This window comes from Botrytis sinoallii (assembly GCF_014898435.1).
Source record: "Botrytis sinoallii strain Bc 23 chromosome Unknown BSIN_036, whole genome shotgun sequence".
NCBI lineage: Eukaryota > Fungi > Ascomycota > Leotiomycetes > Helotiales > Sclerotiniaceae > Botrytis > Botrytis sinoallii.
The window spans coordinates 36,634-53,621 of record NW_024066063.1 but is presented as its reverse complement, the minus strand read 5'-3'; the positions used below and the strand labels follow the sequence as shown (position 1 = coordinate 53,621).

The 16,988-nt window shown below is 41.0% G+C and overlaps 9 protein-coding genes across 9 annotated transcripts; 3 read left to right on the top strand and 6 right to left on the bottom strand.

Moving 5' to 3' along the window:
• Positions 1 to 1,405: 1,405 nt before the first annotated feature.
• Positions 1,406 to 1,876, top strand: EAF02_011787 (uncharacterized protein; the record flags this gene model as incomplete). Its single annotated transcript, XM_038907834.1, has 1 exon — positions 1,406 to 1,876. The coding sequence occupies one exon, from the start codon at positions 1,406 to 1,408 to the stop codon at positions 1,874 to 1,876; it is 471 nt and encodes a 156-aa protein (XP_038752343.1).
• Positions 1,877 to 3,826: 1,950 nt separating this feature from the next.
• On the top strand, positions 3,827 to 4,213 carry EAF02_011786 (uncharacterized protein; the record flags this gene model as incomplete). The annotated part of the gene is made up of 1 exon (XM_038907833.1): positions 3,827 to 4,213. One exon carries the CDS (start codon positions 3,827 to 3,829, stop codon positions 4,211 to 4,213), a length of 387 nt encoding a protein of 128 aa, XP_038752342.1.
• Positions 4,214 to 5,360: 1,147 nt separating this feature from the next.
• On the bottom strand, positions 5,361 to 6,176 carry EAF02_011785 (uncharacterized protein; the record flags this gene model as incomplete). Its single annotated transcript, XM_038907832.1, has 1 exon — positions 5,361 to 6,176. One exon carries the CDS (start codon positions 6,174 to 6,176, stop codon positions 5,361 to 5,363), a length of 816 nt encoding a protein of 271 aa, XP_038752341.1.
• Positions 6,177 to 7,120: 944 nt separating this feature from the next.
• EAF02_011784 (uncharacterized protein) lies at positions 7,121 to 7,839 on the bottom strand (the record flags this gene model as incomplete). The annotated part of the gene is made up of 2 exons (XM_038907831.1): positions 7,121 to 7,525; positions 7,588 to 7,839. The coding sequence occupies 2 exons, from the start codon at positions 7,837 to 7,839 to the stop codon at positions 7,121 to 7,123; spliced, it is 657 nt and encodes a 218-aa protein (XP_038752340.1).
• Positions 7,840 to 8,350: 511 nt separating this feature from the next.
• On the bottom strand, positions 8,351 to 9,074 carry EAF02_011783 (uncharacterized protein; the record flags this gene model as incomplete). The annotated part of the gene is made up of 2 exons (XM_038907830.1): positions 8,351 to 8,649; positions 8,858 to 9,074. 2 exons carry the CDS (start codon positions 9,072 to 9,074, stop codon positions 8,351 to 8,353), a joined length of 516 nt encoding a protein of 171 aa, XP_038752339.1.
• Positions 9,075 to 9,593: 519 nt separating this feature from the next.
• On the bottom strand, positions 9,594 to 10,214 carry EAF02_011782 (uncharacterized protein; the record flags this gene model as incomplete). Its single annotated transcript, XM_038907829.1, has 1 exon — positions 9,594 to 10,214. One exon carries the CDS (start codon positions 10,212 to 10,214, stop codon positions 9,594 to 9,596), a length of 621 nt encoding a protein of 206 aa, XP_038752338.1.
• A 719-nt stretch (positions 10,215 to 10,933) lies between these two features.
• On the top strand, positions 10,934 to 12,184 carry EAF02_011781 (uncharacterized protein; the record flags this gene model as incomplete). The annotated part of the gene is made up of 1 exon (XM_038907828.1): positions 10,934 to 12,184. One exon carries the CDS (start codon positions 10,934 to 10,936, stop codon positions 12,182 to 12,184), a length of 1,251 nt encoding a protein of 416 aa, XP_038752337.1.
• A 447-nt stretch (positions 12,185 to 12,631) lies between these two features.
• Positions 12,632 to 14,039, bottom strand: EAF02_011780 (uncharacterized protein; the record flags this gene model as incomplete). The annotated part of the gene is made up of 2 exons (XM_038907827.1): positions 12,632 to 13,783; positions 13,845 to 14,039. The coding sequence occupies 2 exons, from the start codon at positions 14,037 to 14,039 to the stop codon at positions 12,632 to 12,634; spliced, it is 1,347 nt and encodes a 448-aa protein (XP_038752336.1).
• A 448-nt stretch (positions 14,040 to 14,487) lies between these two features.
• EAF02_011779 (uncharacterized protein) lies at positions 14,488 to 16,328 on the bottom strand (the record flags this gene model as incomplete). The annotated part of the gene is made up of 6 exons (XM_038907826.1): positions 14,488 to 14,967; positions 15,021 to 15,219; positions 15,286 to 15,668; positions 15,723 to 15,797; positions 15,855 to 16,071; positions 16,134 to 16,328. 6 exons carry the CDS (start codon positions 16,326 to 16,328, stop codon positions 14,537 to 14,539), a joined length of 1,500 nt encoding a protein of 499 aa, XP_038752335.1. The 3' UTR covers positions 14,488 to 14,536.
• Positions 16,329 to 16,988: the final 660 nt, after the last annotated feature.

Below are 16,988 nucleotides of genomic sequence, written 5' to 3'. Positions count from 1 at the left end.
AAGAGTGAAGAAAGGAAAGTACAAGACAAGAGAAAAAATTTTCCCGCTGCGGCTCCAAATTGTGATGTGTGACGTGATCAGTGGAGATTGTGCGTGGGATTGTTATAACAAATATAGTTTGTTGTGTCTTCGAGTGTGAAATCTTCGAGTGGGGAGGGTCTGAGTTTTCAATTGTTTGATATCAGAATTTGTCTTTTGAATGTTCAACCTCCAACAAAACATTATAAACATTCCTAGGATATTCCAATCGATATATTAAGAGATGTTCTAAGTTCATTCTTGGAGTGAGTGTCCCAACAGTCCGTACACCGACTGGTGGAACGGCGGAAGAGGAAAGGAGAATAGAAAATGTTCCAAGCTCTTTCCTGAGTACACCCACGGGGCGTAGAGGTGGAAGCGGAAGTGTGGAGTTACTGGAGAATAGGATGGACAAGTGTTTATTTTGGTGTTTCTAGTGGACATCTTGATGCTTAACTGGGTAGGAAGGGGTGTGGGATATTTGTACTTGGATGGTTAGATCAGATCAGGGCAAGTGAGGTCAGGTTCGGTCAGGCTGGGTATGGGATAGAGAGGATCTACGGAAAAGCCATCATGTATCGAGGGGGAAACAGATGGGTCTTTAAAAGCGAGGAAGAGAAATTGGAGGTGGGGGATCGGGGTAGGGGCTCTGGTAGTTCGGGGTATCTATATATAAATGGCGGTGTTTGAGGTGTGGATGCTATGGTCTTCTTTGCGATCTTGAGGGACTACAGTTGATGGATGACGTTAATTTTTTTCTGGAAACGTTCACTCACTGTTTATCTTTTCATTTACTTTTTTTGTTTTCATCATACTTTTCCCTTTTTACCACATAAGACGGTGATTTATATGAGTTGATGTGAAAATATGGCAAGTAGCTATATATCCCGAATGACTAGGCGAATAAACAAATCATCTTCCTTCCTAAATTCGAATCTAGTTGAATTTGCCCATCTTTAGAAAAGAGTGAATCTTATGGATTATGACACTCTGGGGATACAACGAATGGGTTAGGGATCATCCATATTGGATATGTATGAGTTCTGTTGATTCGAAGGTTGGCCTTAAAATAGAAGATGGAATAACGTATAATGGACTCATTCATACTTACGACTATGAAATCGAACCAAAGATGACCTGACGATATTGTTACCGAAATTCACATGTCTGAGACTCATTGCGCATGCATTTTTTGTTTACTTAAGGGTTTACTCTCCTTTATTCATGCTCTTGATTCCACCTCTCTTTATCCACGTCAAGATTAAAAATTTCCTCAACATTAACATCAAAATCAAAATCAACGTCAAATCATTTCCAATATTCGATTCGATATACAAGCTGAAGCCAAATAAAGTTCGAAGTATTGTCGAACCCACCAAATCGAAAAATGTCATCTCACTCGCGTTCAAGCTCCGTCCAGACGCACTCCAGTTCAGGCGCCGGCTTGGATCGAATGTTCTTCAGAGTAGACTCAAGCCAAGCTTCTACCAGATCAGGCTCAAGTCGTTCGTCAGTGAGCTCAAATCCAAGTCGAGTATTCTCTAACCCAGGCTCGAGCCGTTCGTCAGTGAGCTCATACTCAAGCCGCACATCTGGCAGCTCGGTCTCAAGTCAAGAGTCTTATGGCTCAAACTCAAGCGGAAGGTCATCCAATTCAGGCTCAATCCAATCAACGGATAGCGGATTAGAACCTCAGATAAATGGCTGGTCTGGACCGCGGTTTAAGCAACGTTCACGCGTAAAAGTATATGCTGATATGAGGAGTGATCAAATGGAAAGGACGGCTAAGGCAGAGAGAAAAATTCAGTCGGAGATGAGGAAGAAGGAAGGTTATTACATTGAGGATCCTGAGGCATAATGTGTATTTGTGAAGGATAATGGAAGGTATTTAGACCTGGAAACTAGAAATCGATGATATTACATAACCTCCAGACCTCGAGTCGTCTGCTGGGTGTTGTTTAAAGAATTGTGAGGTCGATTCATAGATGTCGATTCAACTAGTGACTTGAATTTATGACTGTGTATACTGAACTAGTTTCCAAGAATCATAGATTATGATTATTCATATCAGAAGAAGATGCGTAGCGAGGACTCGTGAATCTCTCAGCACCCGTTTACTAACGGGTTGAGTTCCCGCTTGTTCGTACCGCCGATTATACTTCTCTTTATCCTTGACATCAATATCAAGCTTCTCAATAAACATTCAGATCGATAATCGAACCAACACTCGAAAGACTTCAATACATCCATCTTCAAAACGCATTACAATATCCACCTCAGCATCGCATCAGAACCAAAACCAACGTCGGATCAATATTAAAGCAACTCGAAAGTCATCATCTAGCCCGATTTCAAGATAAAAATACGATCCACTCCAACCGACCTCGGATATACTTCAAATACAATTTTTCGTTATCCAGTTTTAGTTCAAAGATGCCTTCCAAAACAGACCAAGCAAAGGCAGACTCGAGAACCCATGTTCAAGGAGGAGAAAGAGCTCCTACCCAGGAACACGGTGAGTTGGAGGTAAAGAAAGGAAAGGAAAAAGTCGGAGAGGGAAGGAGTATAATAAGAGACATTGGAAGTAGTGGCAGTGGAGGTGGGAACTGGTATAGAACTATGGCAAATAAAGATAGAGCGAAAAGACTCGGAGATAATATCTACCATGAATTGATATTGAGTACGGCTCACTCAGAATGGAAGCATGAGAAATACACAGATGGGCAGGAAAGAGATAAGATACAAAAACAAAGGATTGTGATTGTTGAGAGAAAGGCAAAGAAAATAGAGAAACGAGAGGCACTAAAGCGCCGTGAAGATAGACATCATATGGATAGACATCCCCGGGGTGTTTGAGCCTCTGAGTAATGAGTATGGGAGTAGCTTGACTGCACTTACGGAGCAGCTGTGAACAAAATTTAGACACAGGAAATTCACATCGATGATATTACATAAACTGAATTTTTCATGCCATCTTTAGGTGATGCTCAGAAGGTTATTGGAGCAAGTCATGGCTCTCTCGATGATCTTGCAACTACTCACATTAAATATCAGTGTAGAAGGTTCGTGGATTCATGATTCCTCATATTGAGAATGCGTTCCAGAATAAACTTACAGAAGGAGCAGTAAAGAATAAGGGAATTCGATTGTTGCTAAACAATATAATGCTTCGATCTCACTTGATCACTCGATCACTCGAGAATCATTAGAATCATTAGAATCATTAGAATCATTACTACCAAACCAAAATAATACTAATTCAACAACACTTGGCTGAACTGTTGATTACCTTTACAAGCATCATTTTTACTTCTATTATTCTTTCAAATTAGAAGAAATAAGACTTTCTTAGTATTTTAGACTTAGATATTACTACATTCATGTTTTATATGAATATTGTATGTTGAAAGTATCAGTTTCCCGCGGGAGGGGGGCTATTGCCTAATTGGTACTAGCGCCAATTTGTAAGGTAGTTACGCCTCACGAAGGGCACAACCATATTCCAGCTCTCTTTAGTCAAACAACAACACGATAAACTATACCCACAACTCAACTAATTCATTTCCCACTGCAACCATATCTCAATGTTGCATTGTTTATTGAATATCCCACAATGGTGCCACAATAGTGGTGAATGGTTCGATCAGCGTTGATCTGATCTTACTTGTTGGTGGATCTTTTTTTCAAATTTGGTTCTGGATATTGGAAATTTCCCAGCAGGCAGATCAATCATCTTCACGCGCATATTTTATAATCTCAATATACCTTGGTGGAGGTTCTTTGATTAATACTGTATTCGGTATTATCAATGCTGGATGGAACCTGGAGAGAAAATTGGCACTTGCAGCAAGCATTTGCTCCACCTTTTTCCGGTTTATTCTCTTTGTGCGATTTATTAAGACCAGTACACAAAACTTCAGTTTGGAGAAAGTGGGAACCTCCAAAGACACAAGCAAAACCGAAAACCCCAGAGATGGAGGAGTGGGAGATGGAGAAGTGGGAGCGGGAGGAGTGGGAGCGGGAGACGGAGAAGTGGGAGAAGGAGAAGTGGGAGAAGGAGAAGTGGGAGAAGGAGAAGTGGGAGAAGGAGAAGTGGGAGAAGGAGAAGTGGAGAAGGAGAAGTGGGAGAAGGAGAAGTGGGAGACGGAGGAGTGGAGACGGAGGAGTGGGAGACGGAGGAGTGGGAGACAGATGATTAATTCTATCTTTGTCTACTTAAAGTACGGCTTCTTTCGATCTTTATTTCTTTTCTTACATCTACATATCAACATTCGATATTCGATCGACAACTTCGAACTTCACACCAAGGACGAGCTGCTTAATATGTCAAGTTACCAACCTTAAGCCCGGTATTCCTTTAACTGCCAAGACAAGGAAGTCGAAGAATATCTCGTACATACGATTATGGAAATCCACGTAGCCAAAGTCTCATCGGAGGAGAGGATCAGCCATATCAATACCATCACAGATATGCCTATCCCACTAGCGAAGGATCAGTTCAAGAGACCGTAGCCCAAGAAACCCAAAGAATTGAGAACAGCTGGGGGGAAAGATGCGTATGACAGATATTTGAAAAGTGGAAGTCAGATAGACAACATTGGATCTGGAACAGGCGACTTTTCAAGAATAGGCATGTCATACCGTACACCGGTAAGGGATACGTGATCAAGAAATATTTGGGAAAGTGAAATGGGAAAGCAAAATGATTTAGGAGGAAGGAAAGATATCTATTAGAGGGTAGAATAGAGAGGCAGGTATCCGATTTGATGAAGCTATAGCGAACAAAACGAGGTTGGAGATATAGAACAAGTGGAAATCAAGGGGTAGTGATTGTTCTTTAGGCCTATGAATCAAAAGCGTTGATGTTACACAGTTGTGTCTATGATCATACAACTACAACAATGGACTTGTGTATATCTCTTGAAGTATCGGATGGGATATCTTGGAACTTATTTCAATCATTTATTAGATATGAAAAAATCAAAACATAAGTTTTGATATCAGACAATTGAATAATGAATTTATTAAATTTTTTGAAAGTTGGGAAGTGTCCCGTCAATCCATGTACCCACTAATGGTTTAAATAATTGCAAAGTCATTATATAATAACAAATAGCTTCCTGGAAATCATCTCATGACTGTCGAAGTTATTTTATATATGATTCACAAATCAATAGAGCAAAAAATGGATTTCAAAAGCTCAAGGATAAGGGAAAATGTTGTGTAGTTGTAATATCATCGATTTATTATCCAAGAATAACTGCCATTTCTCAATTCCATCATTCATTCTTGAACACAGTACTTGTTGCTCTCCATTACATGTTCAAACCCCTTCATTGCGTTTAAATACGATGCTCTTCTGCATTTTCCATTCTCATGTAGCGATCCAACGATCTTGTCCTGGTCCGAAAAATGGCTAGTGACCTTCGCCTTTCCAACATGTCATCACTGTTTACTATGGGTCGTTCTGGAGGACAAGCTATTGCCCATGGATAATCAAGCTTTTTGGAATCCCCCCTGAGGCATAGAAGCTCGTCCGAATTTGAATCGTAATCATAGAATTGGTAATGCGACAAAAAATAGGGAGGAGGTCGGCATGCAAAGCGTTCTGGAATGCGTAGAACCCAATGAGAGCTTGGTGCCACATACGCCACAGATAGAAAAAAATTTTCCTCGGGCTGACTGAGGGGTACCAAATCAGAATCATATCGTTGACGATGAGTTTCATGATGCTCATGATGATGACGTGTATTATTTGGATATACAAAAATGGGATGAGATGGTGGTGATGGTGATGGTGAACACGATTGGTATTGACTCTCGCGTTGATTATTGGGCGCAGGTTCCTCATCCGACTGCAATGTTTCCGTAGACCACGTATCGCTGTCAGCGGGTTCCTGGTCTGTGTAATGATCTTCTTCACTGATCTGAGTTTCGAGTTCGACGGACAAAGTCTGAGACGTGGTATCTGATCCTTGATCAGCGAATGGCGCTCGGGCTGGGTGATGATTATTTACTCCATGGAATGACGTGCTAGATGGGCCGTCAGGAGACGTAAAATCCTCAGAGCAATCGTCAATTTGCACGATGGCCCTTTGCTCTTTGGGTTCTCGAGGAGTCTCTTTTAGATTTGTTTGTCCATCTGGATTACGCGTCATTGTATTGGTATGGTATGGTATTGATGTGGATTCTGGATGTTGATGAAAAGTTCTGGTTTTGATGGTTGTTGTTAATGAAGAGAAGCAGAAATCAACAGCATCCGGAGGGATGTTGAACACTTAAGTGAACAAAAGCCAAAAGATTTATGACTCCGCAAACTGTGTATACGTCAAGTATGAATAATCGAAACTGATGAAGTCATATACACTTCACTGTTGCAACAAGCGCAAACGTGTAATATCAATGACTCGAATTTCTATGACTGATCTCCTGATTTCATCACGTTATCTCGTACCTTTTTCACATATCCATTCCTTCTGCTTCTACTACTTCTTCCTTATCGGCTCTTTGTTTTCATTTCTTGTCCTTTCATTGCTCTGGTTCCGTCTTCGTGTTTTCCACTGCCTAGATTCTTGCGCCTCGAGATTCTGGTTGAGAAGCTGGGTCAGATATCGAATTTGATGTTGATGGTCGAAAGTGTTGATCTTGATGCAGAAATTTGAGGTTGAGGGAGGGAAATGCAAATCGGTGACTTTAATACACTCAATTTCATAGTTAACCTAGCTTCTAGAATGTGGTTTTGTAGTCTTATAATCTTTTTGATGAAAACAATTAATAATAAACTTCTAATTTTATTAATATAATTTTAAAATCAAAAATCTCTGAAACACGACTGAAATCTTCGTTTTGCTGCACGGTTATACACACAAATTTGTAACATCAATGCTTTTGATTCATAATCCTAAAGACTATTCAACACTCCCCAATATCCACCAATTCGATATTCCTAATTCTACCTTATTTGTTATGTCCTCCTATCAAATGAAACATTTTTCCCCCGTTTTACATCATTTTGACTTCCCATTTCACTTTTTCATGCACCTCTTGTCAGCGCACTGTCTGATATGCTTAATCTATCCCTATCATGCCTTCAATTTTTTCTTTATATCTCTCCGGCTCCGCTTCTCAAGAATCTTCTGTACGCATCATTTCCTTCAGCTGTTCTAAACCTAGGTATTTGAGCTCCCCGAGCACCAGTATATTGATCTGGTCTCGCAGTACTCGTGTAATCATTTCTATGGTGCATAGATGGCAAGCCGGGATCCGTTTGAAATCTAGCGGCCGGTGTAAAAGTGCTTTGACTCCGGAGGGGTGAGTAAGGGGGCGAAAAGAGAGGACGTTGACGGCTAATTCTAATACGTGGTGGAGGCGATGGGGGCGGTGATGGAGAGGGTGTTCGATACCGACGTTGTGTAGCATAAGCTGCGGATGAAAATGGGCGTGGTAGATTTGACTGAGACGCGGCTCCGGAGTATGGACCATGAGGCGAACTACCATTGATGGGTAGCTGTTGAGGCAAGAGTGGAACCTGATTATCTCTTCGAGGCGTGACTCTAGAACATGAATTACCAGTCGATCTACGGTCGAATCTTTCATGTCGAGGTGGTACATCTCGTGAGCTGTTGTTCTATGGTTATGCCGCTGAACTCGATGTCTAGAAGTAGATCCGGTATGTAAAGCTTGAGATGGTTCGCCAAGGCTTCGATCAGCAGACTCATCTCTTCGATCTGCGTATCTGTCGTTTTCTGCCCGAACTGTAGACCTACCATCATCACTGTCGATAATGTCCAGCCATCTTTCAATTGTACTATTGCCAGACATTTTTGTTCTCGTTTCAATACTGTTTTGGATATTAGTTTGAAATGTGTTGTATGTAGAAAGTCGATTCGATAAAGTTGTCAAATTGTACCATAAAGGATGTGTTGTGGAAACAAAACTCAATATTGATGAAGTTTCGAAACTATGTATGTTAAGTGAAGTAAAAGGAATATCGAGAAGAAAAAAGAAGAAAAAAGAGGAAAGAGGTCTCCTACCTACCTAAGTTTTATACTTTATGACTCTCCGAAATGCATAATTCATAAATATGAATGGAATGATTCAGGAATTGACTGAAAAATTGTAAAGTGATAATATCATTGATTCTGATTCCTAAGCCTGACAACTATTCATCATCCCCCTAGTTTCTTGTTTCATTACACTCCTAGACACCTGCTAATAACATCCCAGCCCTGTGATTCATTTCTATCCTCCACTAACCTCGCTGTTGTCTTTCCTACTATCCAAATTCTCCCTGTTACCCTCCTGCCTTCCCACTTGCATTTATTTTTCGGAATTACATTTTTAATCCACTTAAACGCATCTCCAATACTTGCATATCTTCTTCCGGAGTCTCCATTAGGCTTGTCTGGTTTAATTCTTTATTCACAGAGTTTCCACAGCTGGTGAACGGATCACCTCTATCGAACCTCTTATTTGCAGCTTTCTGGGCACCTTTGCGAACACTATACGGGGCTGATCTTGAACTTCTATGCCGTAAAGATGATGAACCCGGGTACATTTGGCTTCCACGGAGTGTAAGAAGGGAATGAAGTTCTTTGACGACTGGAGTAGGAGTCACCGGTGTCACAACAACTGTAGGGGGGTAATTGGGACGTCAGGACTGGAGATCGAGGTGGTGCATTCTCGTGATTTTTGACTTTAGTGTGTGTATTACAGGCCATATGACGTTTGTGCACACCGTTTGAAGACGAAAGCGCTGTATCTCGCTGATGTCTGCCTCTTAACCTTGAGCTGTTAGACAGAATCTGGTTATTACGCTTAGGAAGAGGTAGGTGCTGACCAGGCATGATTTGTTCAGGTCGGGCCATGGGAAAAGAGCTAGTAGATAGAGCATAGTTCCCGTACCCGCGGCCACTTGGGGATGGACTGGGTGGATCCTCTTGTCTTTCTCGCCAACCGCCTTGTTGTGGTTGATCCATTCCTACGGAGCTTCGACTTTCTCTCGCTTCAACACGGCTTTCGGGATTATTTCTTGTGAGCTCCCAGGCGCCAGACATGTCTCGGTTGCGTTGTTGATTATTGTTTTGAAGGTAGTTTGGGCTGTGACGCTACAATATCCGGGTTCAAATCAAAAACTTAAAGTTAGTGAAGTTGTGAGGTTGGCATGGGTGTAGAAAAGCAGACCAGAAATTTTGGACAATCTGCACTCTTAAGTAGCTAGAATCTACTTAGTCTATGAGTCCCTGGACTGCATTTTGAGAATCATGGTAAAAGAAATTGCATGATTCGGTAAAATCTGCAAATGATGACTCGAGAAAATGACTCAAAACCTGACTCGAAAGAGCTTTTGAGGATGGGAAGTTGTAATGTCATCGATTTTTGAGTTCTAAGTCTAAGTATTATGTATGATTCCTTTATGAGCGTATTCCTGCCATATCCCTTAATCCCTGCGATCAACATCCTCAACTCGCCATCTATCACTCGCTTCATGATTTGCTCTTCTGATAACGCCGCAGCTCTTATCCTATGTGTCTTGCTGACTAATCAAATTTTCCTATTAATTAATACCTATCTCCTTATCTTGTTCTTCTCTCATAATATTCCGCAGGCCTATGAATCGCTTGATCGTACCTCGCGCTTGCACCTGCACTGGGTCTGTCTGTTCTGGCAAAAATGATGTTTTTTGGATAATTTTGATTCGGCTTCAGATGCGCATTAAGACTGTAAACTGCGTCCCTTTCATTATTACAATAAAATAGTAAGTAGTAATTTGACAGAATCTTAGCGGAGGGAGGTGGAATGCGTGTTGCATCAATCGTGGTAGGATGGAGTGGAAGCGAATGCGTCGCACCAGAATTCGTATATCGAGTCGTTCTCACATGGTCGCCAATGTGTACAGGTTGAGGATGGTACGCTGGTGTTGTATGTCGGGAGGATGAGGGTGCGAAACCATACCCAGAATTTTGGGAAGGATGATATGGTGGAGCTATTCCGTATCCCTGCTGCGCACGTATAGATCGAGTGCCATGTTGCGTATCGTATCTAGTTTCACTCGAAGCATACGGATATTGAGATTGGACATCAGGAATCGAGTCATATGGATCGATGTAGACAGGTCCTGAGCCTCGATGCGGCTGATCTTCTCCCCCCATGGGACTTAGACTACGCGGATTTCTATGATCATATGTGCGAGACATTATTCGACCTGTTCCTTGTCTTGGTAGTGAAATGAATGCCGGACTTGAGGTTGATGACCGGATGTTTCTTAAACGGCTTGGTTTTGGTGTAAACTTTGATATTGTTGATCGAAGATTGAATTTTGATGTAGAGGTTCGAAATTGAAATGGATATTGAAAGAAGTCGAGCTTTAAGTAGCCAAAAGCTATATATTTTATGAGCCATTGAAACTCATATTCAACATGAGTAATCATGAATCCATGAACCTTTTATATTCTTTTTACGGTAATAACCCCATATAACAGCATTTCATGTATTAGTACCTCGATTAGTAAAAATGATATTTGGGGTCTAGTATGTACTAGTTCAGATTGTTTTATTTCTTCAAATAGTGATTTTCTAGTCCTATTAAAATAATGATATTTGGGTTTAAAAAGAGAAGAAAATGAGGCTTCTTGAATGAATTTTCATTTTGTGTGAATCTTTTGAATCTTTTCATTAATTGAACTCGAGTCATTTCATGTCGAACTTAATGAAACGGAATCATTACTCATTTCAATAGTATATGAATCTCAAGGCTCAGAAATTTTGCCCTCGATTTGGATACTTAAACGCTCAACTGCCCATTATTTTCCAGCTTTGCTTTTTCCTTCTCTTTTGAATTTCAGCATCAAGAGTTCCATCGAAAACAAGACTTTCAAAATCAACCATAACATCAAAACCAATATCCAAGCGAAACATGCCTACAGTAGAAGAGTCCTTCAGGCCTAAGGGTGGAGACTACCCAAAATCAGTACAATCTGCAGCCTCAAAAGTGCCAACTACGAGATCCAAATCATCCACACGTCGATCTTCTAAAAGTGCAACAACTTCACCCAGACGACTTACACCTCAAGATCCGAAGACTCAAACAACCAATACACTTGTGGATGACTATAACAAGAGAAGACGACCCGGCGCTACCGGCACGCATGCACAATCCAGCAGTGGATCTGTAGCTTCAAGTAAGCCAGGCCGACTAGCGAGGCTTCTCAAGGGCCTTTCCAGCAGCGGTAAGGGTTCAGATAGCCAGCATAGAGCCCCCAGATCAGCAGCTTCCAGCTCTAAAGCTCCTGCCTCTGTGCATGCGTCCGAACGTGGACCCATGGATTCCAGTAACATGCATCTACAAAGATTATCAGGCGCTCCTGAATTCCCAAATGATCAAAACGCCCGTATAGAATCATGGCGCGAAGCTGTAGTTCCATATAAACATGAACAAAAAGCTTTGGTGCCATTTGAGCAACCGAGAAATTCGGCATCTACAATCAAATATCTACAGCCCGATAACCGTGTAGTTTTGTTTAAGCCATCTGAAGAAGCTGCATCCTGCAGCGCTCTAGTTTTGCATAGAACAAAGGAAAACCAACAATCTTCATCCGTCCTGCGACGTGACGATCACGCAACTCGAGTTGCACGTAAACATCACGCCAAATCGAGATCGGAATATAGTCAATCGCGTTCTGGCAGGTCATCCAGAAGTTCTCGTGCTCTGAGTATAGATGGAAATCGCAGTGAGAGGCAAGAACGACCGCGACGAAGACAATCCTCTCATAGGTCCAGCACTCGACCTGAACATCCACCTCCGCCTCCACAATTTCAAGGTCCTCGGGCTCCGGATCAACCTCCACCAGGACCAACATCTGCTCCAAGATATAGAGAAAGAGCGCCACCAAGACCGCTACGTGAATCTTGCATACCACAATCTCTCACAGAGCATCTACAGAGACCACCACCTCCTTTGTCTTGCACATCACCCATTTGTTATCCACAAGATGGAATTCCAGATTTTGAAAGAGAGAAATTAGTTACAACGCAAAGGCTTGTTGAAGCTACTGAGCAACTTCGTGTAGAAATGGAGAGACACAACGATAACGCAGAAGCTATGCGCTATCAGACCCCCATGTACTTTGGTGGATTTTCGTTTCTTCCAACCTTTAATAATCAGTGAGAGGTGGTTAGGTTAGTTATGCTAAGATGTATTGTGGAGGAATAGGATTTCATATACCCGAAGGAAGGAATAGGATAAGAAGATCTGTGTTCCAAAAGTTACAATCTATGATATTTTATACCCAATTGCACTTGCCACACGAGCTGATGTGATACTTCAATACATTCATAGTCCATTTCAAATTCATTTTAAAATGTGTACGCAAACCTCAACTTGAGGGTCCAAAGTAAAATATTTGTATTCTTTTCGTATAATTCTGCCACTTGATATTAGGTATATTGTATCCTATAACCCCAATGCGATATACAAATGCAGACCCATCAATAGCATTTAAGATATCATAACCGTGACCTTCATACCATGTAACTCCCATTTTCATTTCCATTCCAAATTCCCCCCTAATTTGTACAAACCCTTCGACAAAAGGTAGATCAGTAGTCGAACTGCTCAATCATCATCGCTGCTCTCCTCACTACCCAGAAATGCCAAATCATTCTTTCTTCTAGCCCTAACAGAAACCTCCATGTCCTCATCATCGTCATCATCCTCATTCTCTTCGTCAATATTTTTAGTACTGCCGCTCTTGCTTTTGTCATCATCATCATCATCATCATCATCATCATCATCATCACTGATCTCACTCTTCTTCTTGTCCTCTTTAACACCACTCCCACTTCTTCTAGAACTTCTTCCCATTCCCCATGCTTTCTCGCCCTCCTTTACTGCTTCCAAGTCTGCCTGTAATTCTCTCATCTCCTTAATTTCTCTGGCTCTGCCTTCGCTAAAACGTCCAGTCATACCAATCTCCGTCAGCATGTTCTTTAAGTGCTTGATTTTCTCATTTTCTGTTTCATATTTTTTCAACTCGAAAGCCCAAATTTTGCGAATTCCACACTTGACAAGTTGCGATTGAAGTGTTTTAATCAACTGTTCGTTGGGTGTAAGTTCTGCCGTGGTCTTGGCCTTCGCGGCTTTAGGTTTCGCAGTCTTTGTTGTTTTAGAGGGCTTGGACGAAGTAGATTTGGACTTTTTGGCACGAGATTTAGTGGTTAAAGGTCCATCAAGAACGACAGACATGTCAGATGAGTCAGATTCGTTGCCCGCGGCGTCTTCTGTTTTTGGGAGAGAGGATAAGGATGAATCGCGGATCTTTGGAGACGAGGGTTTAGGAGATTTTGCCTCGGGTTGAGTGATCGATTCAATATCAGATAATTCGGAGCCAGAAGTTACCGCCTCTTTCGCTACTGGTTTCTTAGTCTTCTTGGATGCTACCTCATCTTCATCGTCGCCGATTTCATCATCTGAATTAGCTTTGGCAGTCTTGTGAACTTGCTTCTTTGATTTCGCTTTTGGCTCGTCTTCGCTCATTTCGGAACCAATATCTGATAACTCTGATTCCGCGGGCTCGGAAAGTTCAGATTCAGAAACGGGGGTTTTCTCTTTCTTTTGTCTCTTTGGAGGGGGTGCCTTCTTTTCGGCAGAAGATCGTTTCGTTGGCTTCGCAGCAGGTGTAGCTTTTTTGTCAGGGGTTTTCTTGATATTCTTTGCCTTCACAGGCTCTTCCTCTTCCTCTTCTTCATCTCCTTGCATCAATTTGTCCTGCAGTTGATGATTAGGATTGATTGTTAAACCAAATAGCTGTAACTCAGAGTGAACTTACAACTTCGCCCTTAATAATTCCCTTGCTTTTTTCCTTCCACTTTCCTTCATTTAAGAAACCATCCCCCAATTCGTATTCTTCTTCTACTTTTGTTCTAATGAATCGTACACTTAATTTATCTTTCTCGTCGCTGTGGAATACATCGCGAACAGTCTTGGAGAGTGCGCTCGTCAAAGCTTTATCGGAAAGTGGCATTTTGTATACAGAGATGAAATTATGACTTGAGCATTTGATAATGAAGGATGGTAAAAATTTAGATTGGATTCTACCAGCTTGAAAGACTAGAAAGTATTCTTTCAATAATTCTGATCAAATCGCGTCGCGTGTGTATCGAGCTTTTTGGATCGTCATTCAGTGAGCGTTGAAGTAGGGATCATGAACGCTTTAAGTAGAAGGCGGTGGATGGCAGAAATTGTTAGCTAAAAAGTTAGTGTTGACCACCAGTGGGTGTACGGACTGACGGGACACTGAAAAAATGGACTTGTGAATATCTTTTGATATATTAAATCATTTATTCTAGGAATTGTTACAATTGTTGATTAGAGATAGAACAATCAAAATGTAAATTTCAATATCAAATAATTGAAGAATGAATTTGCTAGAAATACTAGGTAGGTATCGAAAGTTGGAAAATGTCCCGTCAATCCATGCATCCACTGGTGCACCCATGCCACTGATTGAACCAACCCGATTTATATCAACTTCCTCAAAAGTATCTCTTGCTTCACACACGGCATAATTCCCGCATTCCAGTAGACATTTTCTGGTCTTCTCACTCCCTCCGGAAACTTTAATTCGTAACCCTCCAGTATTGCTCCTACAACAAGTTTGATGACGGCCCCCGCGTACCATCTTCCAGGACATGTTTGTCTTCCATTTCCCCATGCTAGATTACCAGGTTCTATGCCTGTGAATTCTTGGAGAGGATTGGAATTGCTTGTCTGTGTTTGGGCGAGCGATTGGTAAAAGCGAGAGGGGTTGAATGTGGAGGGGGAGGAGGGTCCGGTGTAGTATGTGGGATCGCGAGATAGTGAGGAGGCAGCCATGGATATGAAGGTCCCTCTTGGGAGATACAGCCCGGTGGAGAGGGTGTGCGGCGTAAGGACTATGCGGTCGAATGAGACTAGAGGAATTTGTTAGTAACACAGTATGTCCAAGTGGCTGAGATACACGTACGAGCATTAGGTTGATTATATCGCATAGATTCTTTCATGAAACTATCCAATTTCCTCAATTTGCCCATGCCGGAAATTTTCCATAATCCATCATCTTCTTCCAAGGCACCTTTGATTTCAGCACGCAAGTCAGGGATGTAGGCGGGTCTCTCGCAGAGATCATATAGTGTATGGACTGCAACCATTGTAGATGTGTGTAGCTATTTGGTGTCTGGTCAGCTTGTAAAATGAACGATTAAAAATTGGAACGGAGATTAGGAACTAACTGCAGCAGAATTCAAGACTAAAAGCTTCAAAATGATATCCTTTGGATTGGCAACTTCCGATGTTGAGATGAGAAATCCTAATAGATCATTGGCTTCATGGCCTGGCTTTTGTCTCTCCTGTATAGCTGGTCCTAAAATTTCAAGTGCCTTTGCAAGAACAGCATCCATGCGACTTTCAGGCGCTAGTAATGGTCGTAAACATGACCGCAGTACACGAGGATATGGACGAAGTGTATTGGCGATGAAAACCACTTCATTCAAATATGCTGAGATGGTGTCAAGCCAAGCTTGATCGCGGGAAAGCGGAAGACCAACAAAAACTCGTGAGGATACTGCGAGAATCATCTCGTATACAAATGCGTACGTGGATATTGGTGTGTAATCTAGATTTGATAGTAAGACATGTGATGATATTTAGCAAGTATGTTCAAACTAACCTCTCGGATTGCAATGTGATATAGATTTAGCCATCGCAAATGAAAGTTCTGACGCCATATCTGGTATAAATTGAGCTGTGATGAATTTTAGCCTTGATATTTGATTACAGAAGCTTGATTTGTTACACTTACGCAAATTCTGGGTAAGCTGCACTCCGCAAATGTCAGAGTGATGGCGACTCTTTAGAATAACATCTACACCACTAAATCGGCCCAACCATCTCTCTATGAGAGCAGTAGACTGATCGAGCTTTGTTTGTGGTAACATTCTTAGTTCTGCGAGGAACTTATGAGGGAGGATTAGGCGTTCCATATCCTCTGTTTGAACAATGAAGGGCTCATCTTTATACTATGTGGCGTCTGATCAGCTTGTTTTATCCTGGAACGTTTAAATATACAATAAGACCATACCTTATGATATCCTTCGTCCACGATATGGTGTCCGTTAAGTACAAATTCTCTTTTCGCAGCATTGCGGGTAAAGTCCCAGAAGCCTGCTTTCTTGCCAACTCTTGGGATGTCAGGAAACCGTAGTTGGCGAGGTGAGGTCAATACAAGTAAGACCGTGAGAGCAAAAATTCCAGAGAGAAAGAGCGTAAGAGACATGGTTTGCAATACATCAATTTTTCTTTAAGTTGACTGATCGCAGTAGAGAATAGTATCAATTATAGACAAGGTGAGAAAATCGTGTTCTTGGATTTCTGATTTGATAATACAGATAATAGCATTTCATATGAATGTTTCAACCCAAAATAATTTTTGACTTTTATATTCACTATCCAATCTTTTAAATCTTTTAAATCTTTTAAATCTTTTAAATCTTTTAAATCTTTTAAATCTTTTAAATCTTTTAAATCTTTTAAATCTTTTAAATCTTTTAAATCTTTTAAATCTTTTAAATCTTTTAAATCTTTTAAATCTTTTAAATCTTTTACTGATGTTTCTTTTTTTTCATTTCATATGAAACAAGAACTTTATTTGTAATTTTCTTTTAGGATTTTATTAATATTTACTTTTAGTACTAAATTTCTTCTTTAACATTAATTAGAGAATTTCATATTCAATAAACATTCCGAGTTGAAGAATCTATATGAAATACTATAACTGACATTACTCAAGATATCTATATTATGTTTACAGTATATTATCGATCAACCTTGTAGCGTTTTCAAGCGCTATTGGTTATTGATTCAGCTCAGCTTACTGCGTATTCACTCGTCGACATGGACTAAGAGCTAATCAGATCTCAAATAGTGAATGATGAAG